The 17,145-nt window shown below is 40.9% G+C and overlaps 2 protein-coding genes and 1 non-coding gene across 4 annotated transcripts; all 3 read right to left on the bottom strand.

Moving 5' to 3' along the window:
* Window positions 1-208: 208 nt before the first annotated feature.
* LOC115014809 (nucleolar protein 58-like) lies at window positions 209-3,720 on the bottom strand. The gene is made up of 14 exons (XM_029441880.1): window positions 3,672-3,720; window positions 3,430-3,507; window positions 3,305-3,342; window positions 3,160-3,211; window positions 3,019-3,080; window positions 2,820-2,901; window positions 2,513-2,574; window positions 2,355-2,424; window positions 2,049-2,095; window positions 1,739-1,907; window positions 1,375-1,427; window positions 795-913; window positions 416-468; window positions 209-289 (listed from the first exon to the last, which is right to left on the bottom strand). The coding sequence occupies exons 4-13, from the start codon at window positions 3,173-3,175 to the stop codon at window positions 465-467; spliced, it is 684 nt and encodes a 227-aa protein (XP_029297740.1). The 5' UTR covers window positions 3,176-3,211; window positions 3,305-3,342; window positions 3,430-3,507; window positions 3,672-3,720; the 3' UTR covers window positions 209-289; window positions 416-464.
* A 7,568-nt stretch (window positions 3,721-11,288) lies between these two features.
* On the bottom strand, window positions 11,289-11,370 carry trnal-aag (transfer RNA leucine (anticodon AAG)). The gene has a single exon. It is a non-coding gene; the product is annotated as a tRNA-Leu (tRNA).
* Window positions 11,371-11,446: 76 nt separating this feature from the next.
* aurkb (aurora kinase B) lies at window positions 11,447-16,243 on the bottom strand. 2 transcript variants are annotated; one of them, XM_029441906.1, is made up of 9 exons: window positions 16,117-16,243; window positions 14,886-14,924; window positions 14,600-14,681; window positions 14,474-14,519; window positions 14,182-14,370; window positions 13,937-14,075; window positions 13,562-13,710; window positions 13,262-13,436; window positions 11,447-12,214 (listed from the first exon to the last, which is right to left on the bottom strand). In XM_029441906.1, exons 1-9 carry the CDS (start codon window positions 16,120-16,122, stop codon window positions 12,041-12,043), a joined length of 999 nt encoding a protein of 332 aa, XP_029297766.1. In that variant the 5' UTR covers window positions 16,123-16,243; the 3' UTR covers window positions 11,447-12,040. The 2 variants fall into 2 exon arrangements, with proteins under 2 accessions (XP_029297766.1, XP_029297767.1); XM_029441907.1 differs by having other exon boundaries at window positions 12,041-12,214; window positions 14,600-14,678; window positions 16,117-16,228.
* Between the last annotated feature and the right edge of the window lie 902 nt (window positions 16,244-17,145).

Below are 17,145 nucleotides of genomic sequence, written 5' to 3'. Positions count from 1 at the left end.
ATATATATATATATATATATATATATATATATATATATATATATATTTATTCACAGTTCAGTAACAAGGCCATTCAAAAGTGCAAAAGCACTGAGAGAAAGTGAAAAATAAATGTAACTACAATTATTACTGATATATGGTGCTTCCAGGACATGTGTGTGTGTGTGTGTGTGTGTGTGTGTGTGTGTGTGTGTGTGTGTTTTCTCTCACCACTGTCTTCTTCAGGCTGTTGCTCACTGTGTTCCTGTTGACTGTTGTCCTTCTTCGCCTCCTCTTCAGCCGGAGTTTCCTGTAAATTTACAATTTGAATAAACATCAAGACACACAAACGCTGAAGACGTGAATACAGATTGAAATGGAGGAAATTGCAGGATGCAGCGACTTCTTTTAATCCGCAAAGACGTTCAAATCTCACCTCCACGGATTCCTCCATTTCCTCTGACCTCTTCCTCTTCACTGCTGGTTTACCTGGGATGGAAAGAAGATGGAAACATGTATCTCATCACATGCAAGGACCACCCAGAAAATATTTAGTAAAAGTAGAAGTCACAGCAAAGCTGCCAGCCTTCCCTCGTGTCGACCATCATTTGCCGAATTACTCATTCCTACTCTGTTAGAGGCGACGACAGCAAAATAATTTAATGCTGTGAAATTCACCAATTAGCTGTTGAGGTTTGGCTCATTCATTGAGTTGGTAATGTGACGTACCCACACCTCTCAATAATGTTATTCGCCATTTATAGTCCGCACAGTTCTGTCAGCCATTCGACCAAAGAGGAGAGAAATAAGCGTACGTGTGTCGGTGGTCTCCGTGGAGTCGGAGCTTCCTGCAGCTTCTGGAACATGACACGGCAGAATTGACTTCACTTTCTCGCCGTGTCATTTCCTTTGGTCCACTTTCCTCTTCAGCTCTCTACAGAAAAGTATTGTGAAAAACAGTTAGAGTGAAATATTATTCATTGTGTCGGGGGTCATGTGTGGGGACTCTTGTTACACAGCTTACTCACAATGTCACAGTTATATAACATTTATCTTATATCAGAGAGCTCTTTGTTCTCTTTTATCCCTGTGTGCTTTCAGTCACTTCTTCATTCATTTATTATTTTATTTATATGCAAAGGCAGTCTCTTAACTTTTATTTTATTGATTATTATATATTGTTTTATTCATTATTTTCCTCATTACTGTATGCAGCTCCTTTTTGCTTAATGTTGTATAACGTTTGGACGGTGTTAAAATAGTTTTTATTATTGTTTGTCTACCATTTTAATGTTTGTCTTTGCAACTTGGTAAAGAAAAAGTTATTATTATTATTATTATTATTATTATTATTATTATTATTATTAATGCACATGTTGCACTTTTTTAACGTACCTCTTCTCTCTCGGTGTTTTCCTCGTCTTTATTCTCATCCTTCTTCTGATCATCTGAGGTAAAAACAAAACATCATAGAAAACAATCAATACTCTATTATTCCATAATATGCGACAGGTATTAGCTTCAGTCGTAGAAGGACAACTAATTTATTATAAAGTAGAATAAAACTGAAACCTTTATCGACTTTGTTATAATAAAGTCTTTCAATCAACATTGGGAAACAATTTTCAAACATTAAATTCCATTTTTTCTTAATATCTTGACTTAATGTTGATATTTTGGCTGGTGCACAATATAATATGACTGACAGGGCAATATGACGAAAAGTGCACTATAAAATAAAATGATCGTGACATCTTACCAGCTGTGGCTTCTGTAGCAGCAGCTCCTGAACGCCCCCCCCCGCGGCTCGGTGTCTCCTCTAATTTCTCAGGTTCTTGAGGTTGGTCCTTCTCTCCCTCCTCGCTGGTTTTGGATGATCGACCCCTGCGTGGTGTTCTGACCTCCACAAGCTTCTGCTGATCCGTTTCCTGAAGGTAAAAAAATAATCCATAAGCAAATCAGTGTGGACTTAACTTAACTTATACAGATGTCAAATACAAACATGTGACGCAAAAAGAGATAGAAACACAGAGCACACTATTTTATCTTATGGAAAGGGGAGTACTTACTTCAGCAGACAGTTGCTCTTTGCTTTCCTGTTCTTCCCTCTCGTCATCTGATCAGTGACAGAAACACATTATTTCATAAAATACATTCATTTCTAGATTAATTATTTGGTCTATAAAATGTGATAAAGTACTGAAAAATGTCCAACGTGAAGTTTTTAAATGTTTTCTGTTGGCAGTACAAAACTCAAAGATATTTAGTTTATTATGTTTATTATGATATAAAGCAGAGAGAAGCCAGAAAGTTTAGAAACTCTTAAAAATGTGTCGATTATTTTTTTTTAAATCTTTGAATCTTGAAAATCTCACCAGATTCTTTCACTGCTGTAATAGTGGACAGCTTTCGTTTACGTCTTCCTCGTCCCTCTGTCTTCTCCTCCTGCATAAAATAAAGTGTTAGCACCGAGGGTGGTGTACTGCATCGACACCTACATTTATCAAATATGCAAGAGCTGAGTTTCAGTTACCGATGTGACCGACAGGTCTGATCCCTTCTCTTCGTCCTGGCTGTCTGTACTGGAGACGTTACCTGAAAAATAATTGCAATGACAGTTAAACTGCGAAGGGGCGGACGTCTACAGAGGAGGACAAGGAAACGACGCAACATGAATATGACTTTTCAGTTGCAGGTGCAGTGAGCTCTTAATGACACACACACACACACAAGCAATCCTCTGGAGGGCAGTGACACACTTTCAATCAAACAGTAAAAATATCAGTTTACGGCAACAATTGAGGAAAATAGTAACATGACATGACAGTCACATGACTCACTGAGTTGTTTGACCAGTTTGGACTGACTCTCCGATCCACTTTCTCTGATCTCCTCAGTTTTCTCAGGGACATCGTGCGCCGTCTGGACATCATTTACACACACACACACACACACACACACGATGTAGATCAGATAAAATGATAGGGTACAGATGCTACAGGTGGTTTACATCTGAAAGTGTAAGTGAGCATGACTTACAGTTTGTGGATCACTCTTCTCTGTTGCAACATCTTCCTCCGCTCTCTTACTCTCTGCTTCACCTAGAGGTGAAAACAAATAAGTAGGGTTAAAAATATTGCCGAAAGTTTATAATCGAAGTTAGACAAGAGGAAATCTTACTGTTGTCTACGTCCATCTTGGCCTGCTCGTCCTCAGCCACCACTTCTTCTGCCTGTTGTTTAACAGAGATGACTTTGAGTTTTAGTTTTGCAAGAACATTTGAAGAAAGTGAACAATTTAAATGAAGGTGAAAAGTCACCTTTACCTTCGTCTCTGTGTCTGCAACATGTGGCTCACTTTGCTCTAAAGTAACAATAAGATGCAACGTTAACAGTCAGCAGAAGAAAACCCATATTGTTCTTTTCAACAAGAAGGTTTCCAAACTCTCACCTTGTTCGGTGGCATCAAGTGCACTCGTGCTTTCATCCGAGGTTCCTCTGACCTCCTCTGACACAACGGTACTAGCAGCTGAAAACATCATGAGGTGAATGCACATTTGATGCCTGGTCAATAAAAATGTCTTTCATCGAACCACGAACAGATTGGAAATTACAGGACAATATAATGGCACAGTTCCAAACACGAGAAACAAGATCTGAAGTCGAGCTAAAATAGTGAAGCAGAAAGTTTACCTTCTTGGTCAGCTGATGCTGATGCTGATGCTGATGCTGTTGGTGGTGGTGCTGCTGCTGTTGGTGGTGGTGCTGCTGTTGTTGTTGTTGTTGGTGGTGGTGGTGCTGCTGCTGCTGCTGCTGCTGCTGCTGCTGCTGTTGGTGGTGCTGCTGCTGCTGCTGCTGCTGCTGCTGTTGTTGGTGGTGCTGCTGCTGCTGCTGCTGTTGGTGGTGGTGGTAGTGCTGCTGCTGCTGCTGCTGCTGCTGTTGGTGGTGGTGCTGCTGCTGCTGTTGGTGGTGCTGCTGCTGCTGCTGCTGCTGTTGTTGGTGGTGCTGCTGCTGTTGGTGGTGGTGGTAGTGCTGCTGCTGCTGCTGGTGCTGTTGGTGCTGCTGTTGCTGCTGCTGCTGTTGGTGCTGCTGCTGTTGGTGGTGGTGCTGCTGCTGCTGCTGGTGCTGCTGCTGCTGCTGCCGCCATGTTTCCACCTGGCTGTGTTTTGGGAGCCATTTCTGCACCTTTGGCTTCAGTCTCATTTAAAGGAGCTTGACATTCATTTGAGGTCGCGTCATCCTTCTATGTAGAAGAGAGAAGAATGATTTTCCACAGCAAAAACAACACCTTAGAAAATGCTACTTCCAAGAATGAAATGTTATCCAAAAGAAGGTTACACGGGAGCAGTGGAAAAGTCCAAGAAAGGCAAATAAAAGCCAACAGAATGTTTTTATCCATAAACAAGACAAAAGGGAATTTAATTGCACAAATCTGGCATTAGTTTTACCTGTGGAGCAGGAGATTCAGACATTTCAACCTTTGCCAACTCCATTTCTTTGTCTGAATTTTCAGACAGATCTGTAAGAGAGATACATATTTGTATTTAGGGAAACATTCTGACATGTTCATGTAGCATATAATACACATATTCTTCTATCACGGTTTTGTATTTACCTGCAGCGTTGGGTTTTTCCTCGACAGTTTGTTGAGATGAAGCGGGTGTCGGCTCAGCTTCAGCAGGTGTTTGCAGCTCCAGTTGCTCCTCTTGTTTAGCTGCAGTGGCATCCATCGGTTGCGGGGCAGTCTGATTCGCCTCTGGTTCTTTCCCGGCATCGTGGCAAATTAAGGTGGAGGACCTGATACTCTCCATGGAGAGCAGAGTCAGAGCTGCCTCTTTCATCTTCATATCGACGTCCTGCAGAGTCATCTCGGGCACCTCAGGTGGAAGCCTCGCCTCGGCTGAAGTGCAAACGTCCACGAGAGCCAGCAGAGCGTCGGCCTCGGCCGGCACAGCTGGCATCTCACGTGACTCAGTTTCGCCCTCGGGTGGCTCCGGGGTGATGTCGCTCAGTGCGTCGCAAGTATCGTCTGAGAACGAGGTGGTGACGGTGGTGGTGGTGACGGGGTCGGAGTCTGTGCTCGTGTCTTGGAGAAGAGGACGTTTCTTCGGCTGCTCCTCTGCGTCGAGTGAGGAAACTGAAGACTTTGCAGATTTGTCAGACTTTTCCAGTTTGTCTTCTTTGGGTGTTTTCTTCTCCTCTTGGCCTTCATCTTTCTTTTCTGGGACTTTATCCTTCTTCTCCGTTTTCTTCTTTGCACTTTTCATTTCGGATTTCTCGTGGAGAGGTTCCTCGGAGGCTTTCCGCTGCTCCTTTGAGTTTCCCTCTTTTTTCTTGTCCTTTGTCGTCTCAGGTTTGCCGACGGGTGCACTTCCTGTACTTTTCACTTCTGAACTCTGAACTTTATTATCGGCCTTCGATAACGAAAGATTCTTTGTTTCCTCTTTGGATTTGGATTTAGATTTCTCCGGGATTCTAACTTTTTCTGTCGCCTTGACCCTTTTAGGATCTTTGTCCACGTCAGAGCTGGACTTGTTTGATTTCTGGCTGTCTTGATCCGCTTTGCTCTTTTCTTTCTCGCCGTCTTTATTATCCGTTTTAGATTTGGCTTTGTCTCCTGGCCTCTCCTCAGTGTGGCTCTTTGACCTTTTCAGGACTTCCTTGGAGTGTTTATCTTTCTTCTTGCTGCCGTCGGACCCGGGCTCCATGTCTGACCGATCCTCAGAAGAGCCGGCAGAATCGTGGCGGAGCAGCTGCTTGAAATCACTTTTCGCTGAAGTTTTCTCTCCTTTGACCTTTTCTTTGCCCTTATCCTTATCTTTCTCCTTTTCCCTAATTCTGTCCTTCTCTCCTTTGACAGTTTCCATAGATGGAGCTTTTGCCTTTTTGACAGCAGCATCTTTAGGACCCTCGTCCACCGCACCTTCTGACGACTTTCCTTCTCTTGTGGTTCCGGCCATTTTCTTTTCACTTTTAATCTTAGGCTTCTTCTCGCCTTTCTCTTCAGAGGACGCTTTGACAGCAGCACCTTCCTTCTGCTGAGATTCATCTGCCTGATGTTCACATTTCTTCTCCTGCTTTTGTTTGAGTTTGGCGCATTCATCTGACGAGCTGCGTTCCTTCTCTTTGCGTTCTTTAGAGTGAAATTCTTTACGGGACAACCTATCAAATTTACCAACTGAGCGTTGTTTGAGAGCCTCTTGGGAACCTTGCTCCAGCTCCAGGATGAAGGAGTGTGTGCGCCCTTTGTCGGAGAGCTTTTTGGTTTCACTGGAGTCTTCTGAGACGCTGCCGCTCATCCTTCTGTGCCTCTCGTCAGACGACGCCGATTCTGACAAATTCCTTATCAGTTTTGGTTGCGGAGGCTTTGAGGCTGTAGATTTCACTTCCTGGTTGTGAAACAACAAAAACACAGAAACGCTCGTTACAACTCACCAATCCTGTTTCACGAGGATGAAATCTGAGTCATGATTTCACGTACCACTTTCTTGGATCCTTCTGTATCTCCTCTCTTTTTACTTGAAACACCTTCCTCTTTCCTGAAGGGGGAAATTGACGAATGCATTTATATTAATATTCTTATTATTTTCTCTTTCCCTTTCTTCCCTCGTACTAACCCCTCCCCCCACTTCCCCCCACTATTGTAAAGCGGCTTTGAGGTCTTGAAAAGCGCTATATAAATTCAATTTATTATTATTATTATTAATATGTTTTTGTATATCCAAAACACAGCTGCGCGAGTTTGCGTCCAAGCTTTTGATTACCTACCTTGAGTCTAGCTTCCTCTTCCTGTTGAGAGCCATTTTCTTCTCCAGAACTTTCCTCTCTTTGCGAGCCTCTTTGGCTCTGGGGCCGTCCTGTTTTTTGTGATCTGTGTAGGAAACAAAACCTGGTAAATCATGTGACAGTCATGCGTCAACAAAGCTATTTTGAGGACAGATTTTAAAGATATGAGAGAGTGACTTAACAAACTGGACGTCCCACAATGCAATTCACAGATTGCGTGATGTACCGCGGCAACACATTTAAAGAGAACATTTAGAAACAATGGAGTAAGAAACGGGAATACGTATTGCTCTAGTTCTCACACCATGCCACCCAAACATCTTATAAAAGCTCCAGCTATTGTGCAAAACAATCAAACATGTTTGAAATAATGTGCAACATGTCCCCCCCCCCCCCCTCTTATGCACAGTGGGGATGAAAATACCTTGTTCTTCCGCCTGCGCTGCTTTCTGTTTACGCTTCTCTTCCATTCGCTCTCTGTTCTGTTGTCTCTTCAGCAGCCTTTCCTCTTTGTCCTTTGCCTGCGAGAACACAGTTGAGAGACGGCAATTAAAAGAAGCCAATCATTCTTTAAAGAGTACCATAAAAGTCTGGTGTTGGAAGTTTGTGATCAACTCATTTACCAAGTGAAGTCTTTGATTGAGCTATAAATAGAATCCAAGCAAAGCTGCTCTGCTAATGCTGTACCTTTAAACGCCAACATTAGTGCAACTCACCGCAGACCTCCGACGTTCTTCCACAGTGATTTCATCATCTGAGTCGCTATAGTAACGAGAGTAAAGGAAAGGCTTGTGAACGTAGGCCTTGCGGCGAGGTTTGCGCTCTTCTTGTTCTGCGTCTCCATCGGCTTGTTTCTTTTCTTCGCTCTCATCTTGATCTGGTGAGAGATAAACGCACACACAGGAAACGCATAAGAAACGCACATAGAGAGCGGAGTTAAAAACATATTTAACACTTTACGATAAAGAAGATAAAGATGAAATAAAAAGGTTGAGACCGTCGGATGGCAGCTCCCCCTCTTCAGAAGAATCAGACAACAGCTCGTCGTCATCACTTTGTTCCTCGAATGACGACAAGTCGCTGGTGTGGACGGAGCTCACTGTGATGTCGCTCAGGCCGTCCAGGTCGGAGTCCTCCAAAAAGTATTCTGCAGGGCAAAGACACGTCTGTATTTAAACTCAATTTTTCCACCACTTAAAAAGTTATTCCCACTAACATATGATAGTGAGCATTGCAGTTTTCATATATTTATGTCATGTCATATCATATGTGTCATGTATTGTAACTGCTGTAAAAACCAAGATTCATTAAAAAGATGCAACAGCATAAATTAATTCATATCAAATAAGAGAATGTAGTATTAAACCACCTGTAATAGAAATGTAACTCATACCAATATTTGCAGCAAATCTGGATGAGTTCAGAATCTATTGCATTAATAATTTTTTATCTATTAATCTGTCAGTTATTTTTTTAGATTAATGATTGAATTGTTTATTCTATAAAATCATAAAATCATCACAATTTCCCACGATGACCAACCAATGATCCAAACCCCAAAGACATAACATTTTAAATTATATAAAACTAAAAGAAGCTCAGCAAATCCTCACATTTTCACTTCAGCAATTTTGTTTTCTGTCGCTGGACTACTGTTCAACTAATCACTTCTGCATGATCTTTATATCTACCATGAGAAAATGCATATAAAACCCTGAACCGTCACATTTTGTGCTTTTGTCAAGATTATTTTCATGCATGCACTGGAAGCGCATACAGAGAAAGCAACAGCTCACCTTCCTTTATCCTCTCTCTGGCTTTCTGCTTATCCTGACTCGTAGACTTCAGCAGATCATCTTCCTGCTTCTCCTCTGTGGGTTTCCCAGTTGTTTTGCTGGCAGCTTTATCTCCCTCCTCCTCTGTCTGCTCCTGAGCTCTTGACTCCTCCTCTTCCATCTTCACCTCCTCTATTAACCCCTCTTTTCCCAGATCCACCTGTTCCTGAGTGTCCTCTGTCTTCACTTCTAGCGCCTGGACCTCTGATGCCAGCTCCTCCACCTCTTCCAGTGTCCTCCCATCGTGGCGGCTGTCTCCTTCGTCAATACTCATGTCCTGCTCGCCGTCCTCCACCAGCTGCATGGGCTCATCTTTACGTCCTTTATCTGAGCTCGCCCTGACGCTGGCCTCCTGGTTGAGAGAGGTTATGGTGTCCAGGATGGACATGGCGTCGCTGGCTGCAGTGGTAGCTGGAGCAGACGACGAGGCTGGAAAATTGTAATGTTGCCTGTTAAGTGTGAGCCAGACACTTTTCTTTCTAACTTTTAGGAGAAATATATCGTTCTGTTTGTCATGGCTGATAAAGGGATCAAAAGCTGTGTACCTTGTTCAGGAATGAAGCTGTCTGGTTTGGTCTCTGTTGAAGGCATTGGCAGCGGCGGCTCCTCGGAGCAGCTGCCAGGTGACAGAAATTCACGGACCACCCTCTCCACCTGCGGCCTGAAGATATGGTTGATTTTGGGATCCACCACCTGGGCCACGATCCTGTCCACTCCCTGCTCCAGCATCCCAGATCTAAGAGGAACAGGATTTTTAAGAAGTAAAACTAGTTAAACAATATCCCAACTTTTGAATAAGTATAGAATACTTTCCAATGCCGGACTATAAGCGTGAGCAGAGATGAAGAACAGAAGGTGGAAAGCAGATATTGCTCCATTCTCACTTACTGCAGCACAAGTTGTCTGATGTTGTTTCTCAGCTGGTTCTTGTTCAAATGAGGGCTCCATGTGTGGTTAGAAAGGTGATTGGAGACAAAGTTGTCCACTCTTTGTTTCAGGTTCAAGTAAGCCTGGCTGCAAGAGAAAAAACAATAAAACAAATGACAGTTGAGGTTATTTTTGGCTGTTTTAGCATGTTTATTAAAAACGTACCTCTCCTTTAGAACATATACTGTCAGTTTAAGTGGTTAGCTTATCTTCTGAAGTAGCCACTGGTTTAATTGTAGGATGAAAATAGTTAGTTTTGGGTCTATGTTGTTGTAACAGCAAACTTTAATGTCAGCTGCCAAATTGAAAACTTTCAAATACAATTAGCAACTAAAATCATATTGTTCTTTTTGTTTGTGCAAAATGTAATCAGTTGTCAAAAACATCAGCCTGTCTCGTATAACCCCCCCGAATAACAGAAATCCAGTTTGTTTATAAGAAAGGTCTAACAGGACCTCAAATATGAGTCATATCAATATGAAGGATTTATTTCTCTTCGTTTGTGAATTACTTTTTGGCAAACTAAAGGAATTTGTTAATGCATAGTCCATATAGAACATCAATATTTAATATTTCCTTACTTGGTGTAATAACAACGTTAGGAGCACATTTAGGAGCACAGTTTGTAGAAGAGGCAATACATTTCTACATTTTGGTTGTTTTACATACAGAAATACATTGGTTGGTTGATTTAAATCAATAACACAGGCAGCACAAAGACACTAAAAGTGATTACATGTACAAATGTGATGGGTTAGCATCACCTGTCCCTATTTACCAAGTCTCTACATTGGATTTAATGCTGTAAAACGTAACGTTGCATGAATGAAACGTTATGGGATGTGTTTACAGTGGGACGTAGCTTTTGTAGCCTAATGCCGACCTCTACTTTCAATGTTCCCTTGAAAAGTCTCACACATTAAAGTTACATTATCAGTGACATAAAACACTAAACACTCAAATATTATTATGAATGTTTTCAACCGTTACCTTTGTGTCAACGTCTGCCAGGCAGTCCCTCCTGAACTGGTCGAAGAGACCCTGTGTTTTTAAGTGATTGACGATCATTGAGACCAGTTGTGGGTCTCCGGGTGGTAAACCAGCCATGACGGACTCTAGTGAGCGTTAGCTTGAATTCGGTTAATTAAAAGGATTAAATACTGACAACACATCGGACAATATGCGACTTGATCGCACCAGGCTTCTGTTGTGTTTTGTTGAGTTCAATGCAGGTTTGAACCGGAAGAAGAAAAAACGGTTGCGTTCCAATGACCCGGAGTAGATTTGAAAGCGAAGAATTCGGTACCAAAATAAAAGGTTTAGTAACACTATTAAATTACACGTATAACTAGTTAGTTGCCGCTTTATTAGGTGGACTTGTCTATAACTGATTTTCATGAAGGTTTATAACAATGTTATTGCTGTTGATTCAACATTATGGTAATATTTTGTCCACCCTATTTGATACGAAATGTGGTTGACTGAAGGGAAACTCATGTAACGTTGTTAATTTAGCGACCTCCAGCGGCTTGAATGCGGCAAGGAACATCCACACTGATTTTTAATTTAAGTAGCGACTGAAAACATTAATGGCGTTACTATCTACTTAATAACAGTTACATTGTTCAAGAAGCCAACGGTTACATTAGCCGTTTGTATACTGTCGCGTGCTTTGTCAGCTTGCGATTCCTATAACCATATCAGATATTAACCAACCCCTCAGTTGAATATAGCTGATGTTCGGCATAGAACACAAAATATTTGGCAGCGGTGGGATTTGAACCCACGCCTCCGAAGAGACTGGAGCCTTAATCCAGCGCCTTAGACCGCTCGGCCACGCTACCTAGCCCTACACATCCGGTCAATAAATACTAGCTTAATAAGAAGTTAACGCTGATCAGCTTTTCTTTAAACTAAATATTTAGTCTACCCTCATTGATGTAAACAGGTGGATACAATATAAAAAACAACTATATAACTATTATAACTTTTATGTAATTGTATACAGTAGAGTTTGCAAGTTGGTCACAGCATTTACATAATCAATTATTAATTAAATGTCCAAAAATCATTTAATAATATTTATTAGAAATTTAAAGTATAACTTGAGGGAAAATAAAACATGCTTTCCACCCCAACCCTCAAACGCCTCATCTTAAACTATTTGAGAATATAGTAAGCTTTAATCAGTCTAACAGTAGTACTTTGGTGTCAACACCGTCAGATAGAGAAATTCAAAATAGAGCTGTGTACATTTAAAAAAAGGTTTCAGGGAAGGAATGACAATAAAAACACAAAACACCTCTAAGTAACATACTAGATAGACATAGATAAAGACATCACACTGTACAATATAAAAAAAAGTGGGTACACATTTATACCCAACATAAAATGTGCCCGAATAATGGCAGTTAGAAGCCCATGGAAGTGAAACCAAAACATGCTGGCCCAGTCTCTTGTGGAGGACAGATAAAACACCCCTCAGTGGGAGGTAAGCAGGCAGGCCAGTTGGTCTCAGGATTTCTTGGCAGGGCAGATGGGAGGTAGGACTCGGCGAGAGTTGGCGCGCACCCAGGGATGATCAATGACATTCTGTAGTGAGAGACGATCGACAGGGCTATGGCGGAGCAGCTTGCCGATCAGGTCCCGTGCACCGTCTGAGATATCTTTGGGGAACTTCAAATCCACCTGCAAACAGTAAGATAGCATTTATGAATGAACAATGACTGATATTTATTAAGATTTGAAAAAAAGGGACAGTTTACCCCAACATCAAAATACATATTTTTCCTATATTCCTAGAGCTATTTATTAATCTAGATTGTTTTGGTGAGAGTTGCCCAGTGTTGGAGATATCGGCCGTAGAGATGTTCTGCCTTCCCTCGAATATAATGGAACGAGATGGTATTTAGCTTGTAATGCTCAAAGTGCCAAAACTATATTTGAAAAACTTCCAGAAATTGTTAATTGCAACCTTATTACTCAAATAATCCACATACTTTGTTGTGAGCAGTCTCATGTAGGAACCATTTTCTTTCTACCAAACTACACCCGCCAACGAGTGAGCACAAGGCTCTCGATGAGTAGATGCCCACATCTGTGTGGTGAAATAGCGGGTGTTGTTTGGTAGAAAGAAAATTGTTCCAGCATAAAAATGCTCACAACAAGGTCTAGATTATCTTAAATAACTGGGTCATGATTTCTGGAAAGACACATTGCTATACAAATACAGTTATGGCCGATATCACCAACATTCAGCAATTTACACCAAATCAATCTAGATTGATCGTACTACAAGTGGTTTAGGGATGAACTGTCCCTTTAAGACCTTCCTCAGCAGAATATTTCCTGCTAGTTGTTGCAGAGATGTAAGGCACAATGTGGTCATGCTTCTAGTCTTCAGGGATGCACAACCTTGAAGTTAATCTGTAGATGTTTTAATACCTTTGGATTGACTCATTGATGACTTTTAAACAATTATTGCCAGATACCAGTAGCACAATATACAGCACATAGTTTGGTATGCTACAAGGTTCATGATTTGAATCACTTAATTTAACAAAGGTTTCCTGAAATCAGTGAAAAATAATGTCTAGAAAAAAATATCAGGAAGACCAAATGTTTGAAACATCTGCATTCAGACATAAACCACTTTGTTGGAATCAAAGTGGGTTCTGCCAGATGTTTCTCCCAAACTTTCCTTAACTTACATAATCATATTAGTCCAACACCAACCTTCATAATTCTTTTGTACGTTTCTGAATGGTTGTCTGTTTCAAAAGGTGGTTTGCCGACCAAGCATTCGAAGCAGAGGACCCCGATGCACCACAGATCCACCTTCTCGCTGTGGGTGTGGCCCTCAATCATCTCTGGAGGGAGGTAGTCCAGTGTCCCGCACATTGTACGACGTCTGCATTGGTTTGAAACAAAGAGGTGAGCAAGGAACGCAGAGAAGCAGCAACAAGTGGATTTATGCGATATGAACCAGGAGCAGTTTCTGACAGAACACAGTGGAACATTAATGTGGTTCCTCACCTCAGAGAGGGTGCATGGACGGACCAACCAAAATCGGCAATTTTGAGCTCTCCGCGATAACCGAGAAGCAGATTCTCTGGCTTGATGTCACGATGAATCACTTTCTTCTCATGGCAATACAGCAGTGCATCGGATATCTCCTCCATGTACTGGAAATGTAAAGAGGTTGGCATCGGATCACAACAAGACTTTAACAAGAGTTTAAATAATGCTTCTTATTCAAGATAGTTCAAACAAGATTGTAGATCTAATGAAAGTCCAGCGGTCAAACTGCTCCTCAAACACAGGATACAGTGAGGATTTGCAAATTAGGTTCACTTACTAAACAAGAAAAGCAAAAATAAAATGCATTTTAAAAGCAGCCACAACTCTTACCGTGGCAGTACGCTGGTCATCAAATCTTTTACATCTCTGCAGCTCCTTGTACAGTTCACCACGTGGGGCGTACTCAAGCACCAAGAACACCCTCGTGCGGTCATGGAAATAATTGTAGAAACGCAAAATGTTGGGGTGCCTGAGGAGAAAACAGATTATGTTTTTTATTAGACTTTGTTTCCAAAACAGATTGAAGAAGCCAAATACATTGTTGAGATTGTGAAAATGTTTTACAGGATACTCACTTGAGATGGGCCTGAATCTCAATCTCCCTCCTGAGTTGATGCTCCACGCCCTCCTTCTCCATCTGCGACTTGAACATCACCTTCAGCGCCACGATGGACTGCAGCTGCTTCACCCGCGCAAGGTAGACATTACCAAATTTGCCCTTCCCTAGTGGTCGACCGATGTCAAAGTCATCAATGGAGACTTTCCTGGTGGAAGGTACACAGATGGATAATCTCATGTTAATCACTTAGCTGCAGGAAAGTATTACAAAAGAAACAGAACTGGAGATGTACTCTGGGATGTACTTACTTTGAGGCTGCACTAGAGGATGAGCCAACACACTCTCTTCCTGGGCCTGAAATGATAATACAATCAAAACAGGCACATTTCTTGAGATGTCTGACAGTTGTCTGTATGCGAGACGGGTAATGTTACCTGTGATGGCCATTTTGTCCATCTCAGTTCGCTTCACCTGAACACGCTGTGGGCCTGCCATCATGCTTGGGGTTGTGAACTGCTATTGAGAAGCACACACACACAGAATTTGAAACGCATTGTTATGTTTTTGTTTAGCTTATAGTTCAATATTATTTGATACTCATATCAGCCAATGGCTGCATTCCGATTCGTCAATGGTAGTACAATTTGCTGGTAACCAAATGTTGCTAAAACACAGCGGACAAATCAACACAATTTCTTTAATACTAATATTACATCTTACCGGTCGAGGGAAACCCCTGGGCTCATAATTTTCCTTATTCTGTAAAGGAATAAATACATACAGCTCAGATTCATTTACAATACATTTAAGATTCATGTGTCTTTTCTTGTCAAGTTAAGTCTTATTTTTTAGCTTTGAGTTGGGTTTTTATGCTCAAAGAATGCACAGAAAGCAGGATTTTGCATTAAGTTTCCACCAATGAATCCTGAAAAGACTCAACATTGCACACATTCTCTGGACACAGATTTGTAGGTGCAGCTGCTTTGCTCAATTTCTGCACCACCTCAATTATCCAGATTGAAGACTCAAAAGTTGAGTCAGCAGTTTTCGGGCTCAACGGGTTTCCCTGTTTAATGTGACTTTTACCTGAATGTACAAGTAGTTGCTTGCAATAACAGGTTGTGCTTGTCAGAGAAGCCATTTTGGATTTCTTTGTAGTGTCTCTTATTTTTTCTGATAATTTGCCCACCTTGGACAAAGTAGTAGACATCTTTCTAATAACACATCTTCTAAAGACTGCGAAAGAAAGACATACAATTAAATCAACAGTCCCCAAAAACACATGATCTGTACTGGATTACAGACTGTACAAGCGCTCCTTCTACATTTTCAGCACGACATTGTGAACAGATCTATGTATGGTATTAATGTAAAATGTGTCGTTGTTGAACATTGTTTTACTACCTTGTAATAAAAAAAGGTAACAAAAGAGCATTTATTATTTAAATAAAACATGCAACAACACGCCAGATGATTGTCAGATTTTCAGTTACTTCTCGTGTTATCTAAATATCTTCAAGTGCTTCCCTATGGGTTCACTAAGTACCTTTAGATTATAACGTTTACGTGACTACATTTAAAAATGATGATAGGTTCAGTAGGCCACTGTTTGGGTAACGTTAGGCTAACTTTGGCACCCTTGTCTCGTGTTGGGTGTAATGCAGTGAGTGACGTTACCTACTCCTCCACGGGTTCATTTAGTTTTAATACACCTGCCTGATAACGTATACAATTTGATGTGTACGTACGTAATATACGGCTTGTTATTATTTTAACACAAGATAAAGTAGCGTCATGCTAAGTTAGCTTAGCAAACCCAACGCTAACGTATGCTACCTTATTTAGCTAAAATCCTACTTAAGCAATTATAATTGACGAGTATACGAATCGTTCGTTGTATTTGTTGCTCAGTCTTATTTCTTTATAACAAAATGTTTTAAACTAAAGTTACCTGCATCGTAGTGAAGGATTGTAGTATGAACGTTTTAGTAAAGAAAGCCCAGTGTCACTATTTTGAACTTCCTCGGCCGCCAACGTTTTCAAAAAGCTACCCTTCACGAACCTGATTGGTCGGTGCGATACACACAGAAGGCTCCCATTGGCCAGAATTGTTGCCAGAGAAAGCATTTGATTGGTGTACACCGACGTCAGTCAGACGTCAACCCGCCCTAGTTTCCTCTATCTATTTTTAGAGTAATGTCTACTATCTTCTCGGGAGACTACTGTTGTTTTCTTCATAAACTTAATAATATTGCCATTTAATATAACTGAATAAATATGTGTATGCCTGTGATGTCATCAACTATTATTAAAGCCTTATAGAACATCAGACAGGTTCCCAAGTCTCACTCAAATATGAGCTCCTCCTCCATGACCCCTTTCTCTTAGTAAGCGTTGATGCATACATGTTAGTAATATGTGGTGTTTTGATTAGTGACACCATCTAGAGCTGCACTTTACAGTTAACATCAGTTAAGTGACACTATATATTTGATATTTTATCATTTATATATATTTTTCACTGTTAAATACAACCCTAAGCGTCTGTATATATACTGTAAACTTAAATGTATGCATCCATATACGGTAAGTAGCCACCTGTTACATTCAATATTTATTTACAGCATATTTGCACCATCACACTACTGTTTTACTGTTTACAATTTACAGAAACAGTCTGACTTATAGACATTGTATGTTATGGTTCATTGTTGTATTGTCTATATGTATATACTTTTGATATATATGTATCTTCTTTCATCTACTAGTATGTATAATAGCTAAATGTTTAGCTATGTTGTCTTTGTTTTTAGCTGTGTGTTTATTTTCTTCGTAAGTAAATTGCTGGCAACAAAAACAACAAGTCAAATCCCTCTTATGTGTGCTCATACCTGGCCAATAAAGCTAATTTAGATTCTGAAATATCTGCCAGTTATATTCACAATTTATCAATTGTCGTCTAGTCATTCAACAATATCCT

This window comes from Cottoperca gobio, chromosome 10 (genome assembly GCF_900634415.1).
Source record: "Cottoperca gobio chromosome 10, fCotGob3.1, whole genome shotgun sequence".
NCBI lineage: Eukaryota > Metazoa > Chordata > Actinopteri > Perciformes > Bovichtidae > Cottoperca > Cottoperca gobio.
This window is presented reverse-complemented; position numbering and strand designations above follow the sequence as displayed.

Excerpts from the sequence above, each read along its gene's own strand:
- LOC115014809 (XM_029441880.1), bottom strand. Across the intron at positions 2,902-3,018 it reads AGAAGAGTGATCCACAAACT|ACGGCGCACGATGTCCCTGA; the intron begins GTAAGTCATGCT and ends AATGATGTCCAG. Across the intron at positions 2,096-2,354 it reads TACAGCAGTGAAAGAATCTG|ATGACGAGAGGGAAGAACAG; the intron begins GTGAGATTTTCA and ends GTCACTGATCAG.
- aurkb (XM_029441906.1), bottom strand. Across the intron at positions 14,682-14,885 it reads CCAGGGGTTTCCCTCGACCG|CAGTTCACAACCCCAAGCAT; the intron begins GTAAGATGTAAT and ends GCTTCTCAATAG. Across the intron at positions 12,215-13,261 it reads CGTACAAAAGAATTATGAAG|GTGGATTTGAAGTTCCCCAA; the intron begins GTTGGTGTTGGA and ends TACTGTTTGCAG.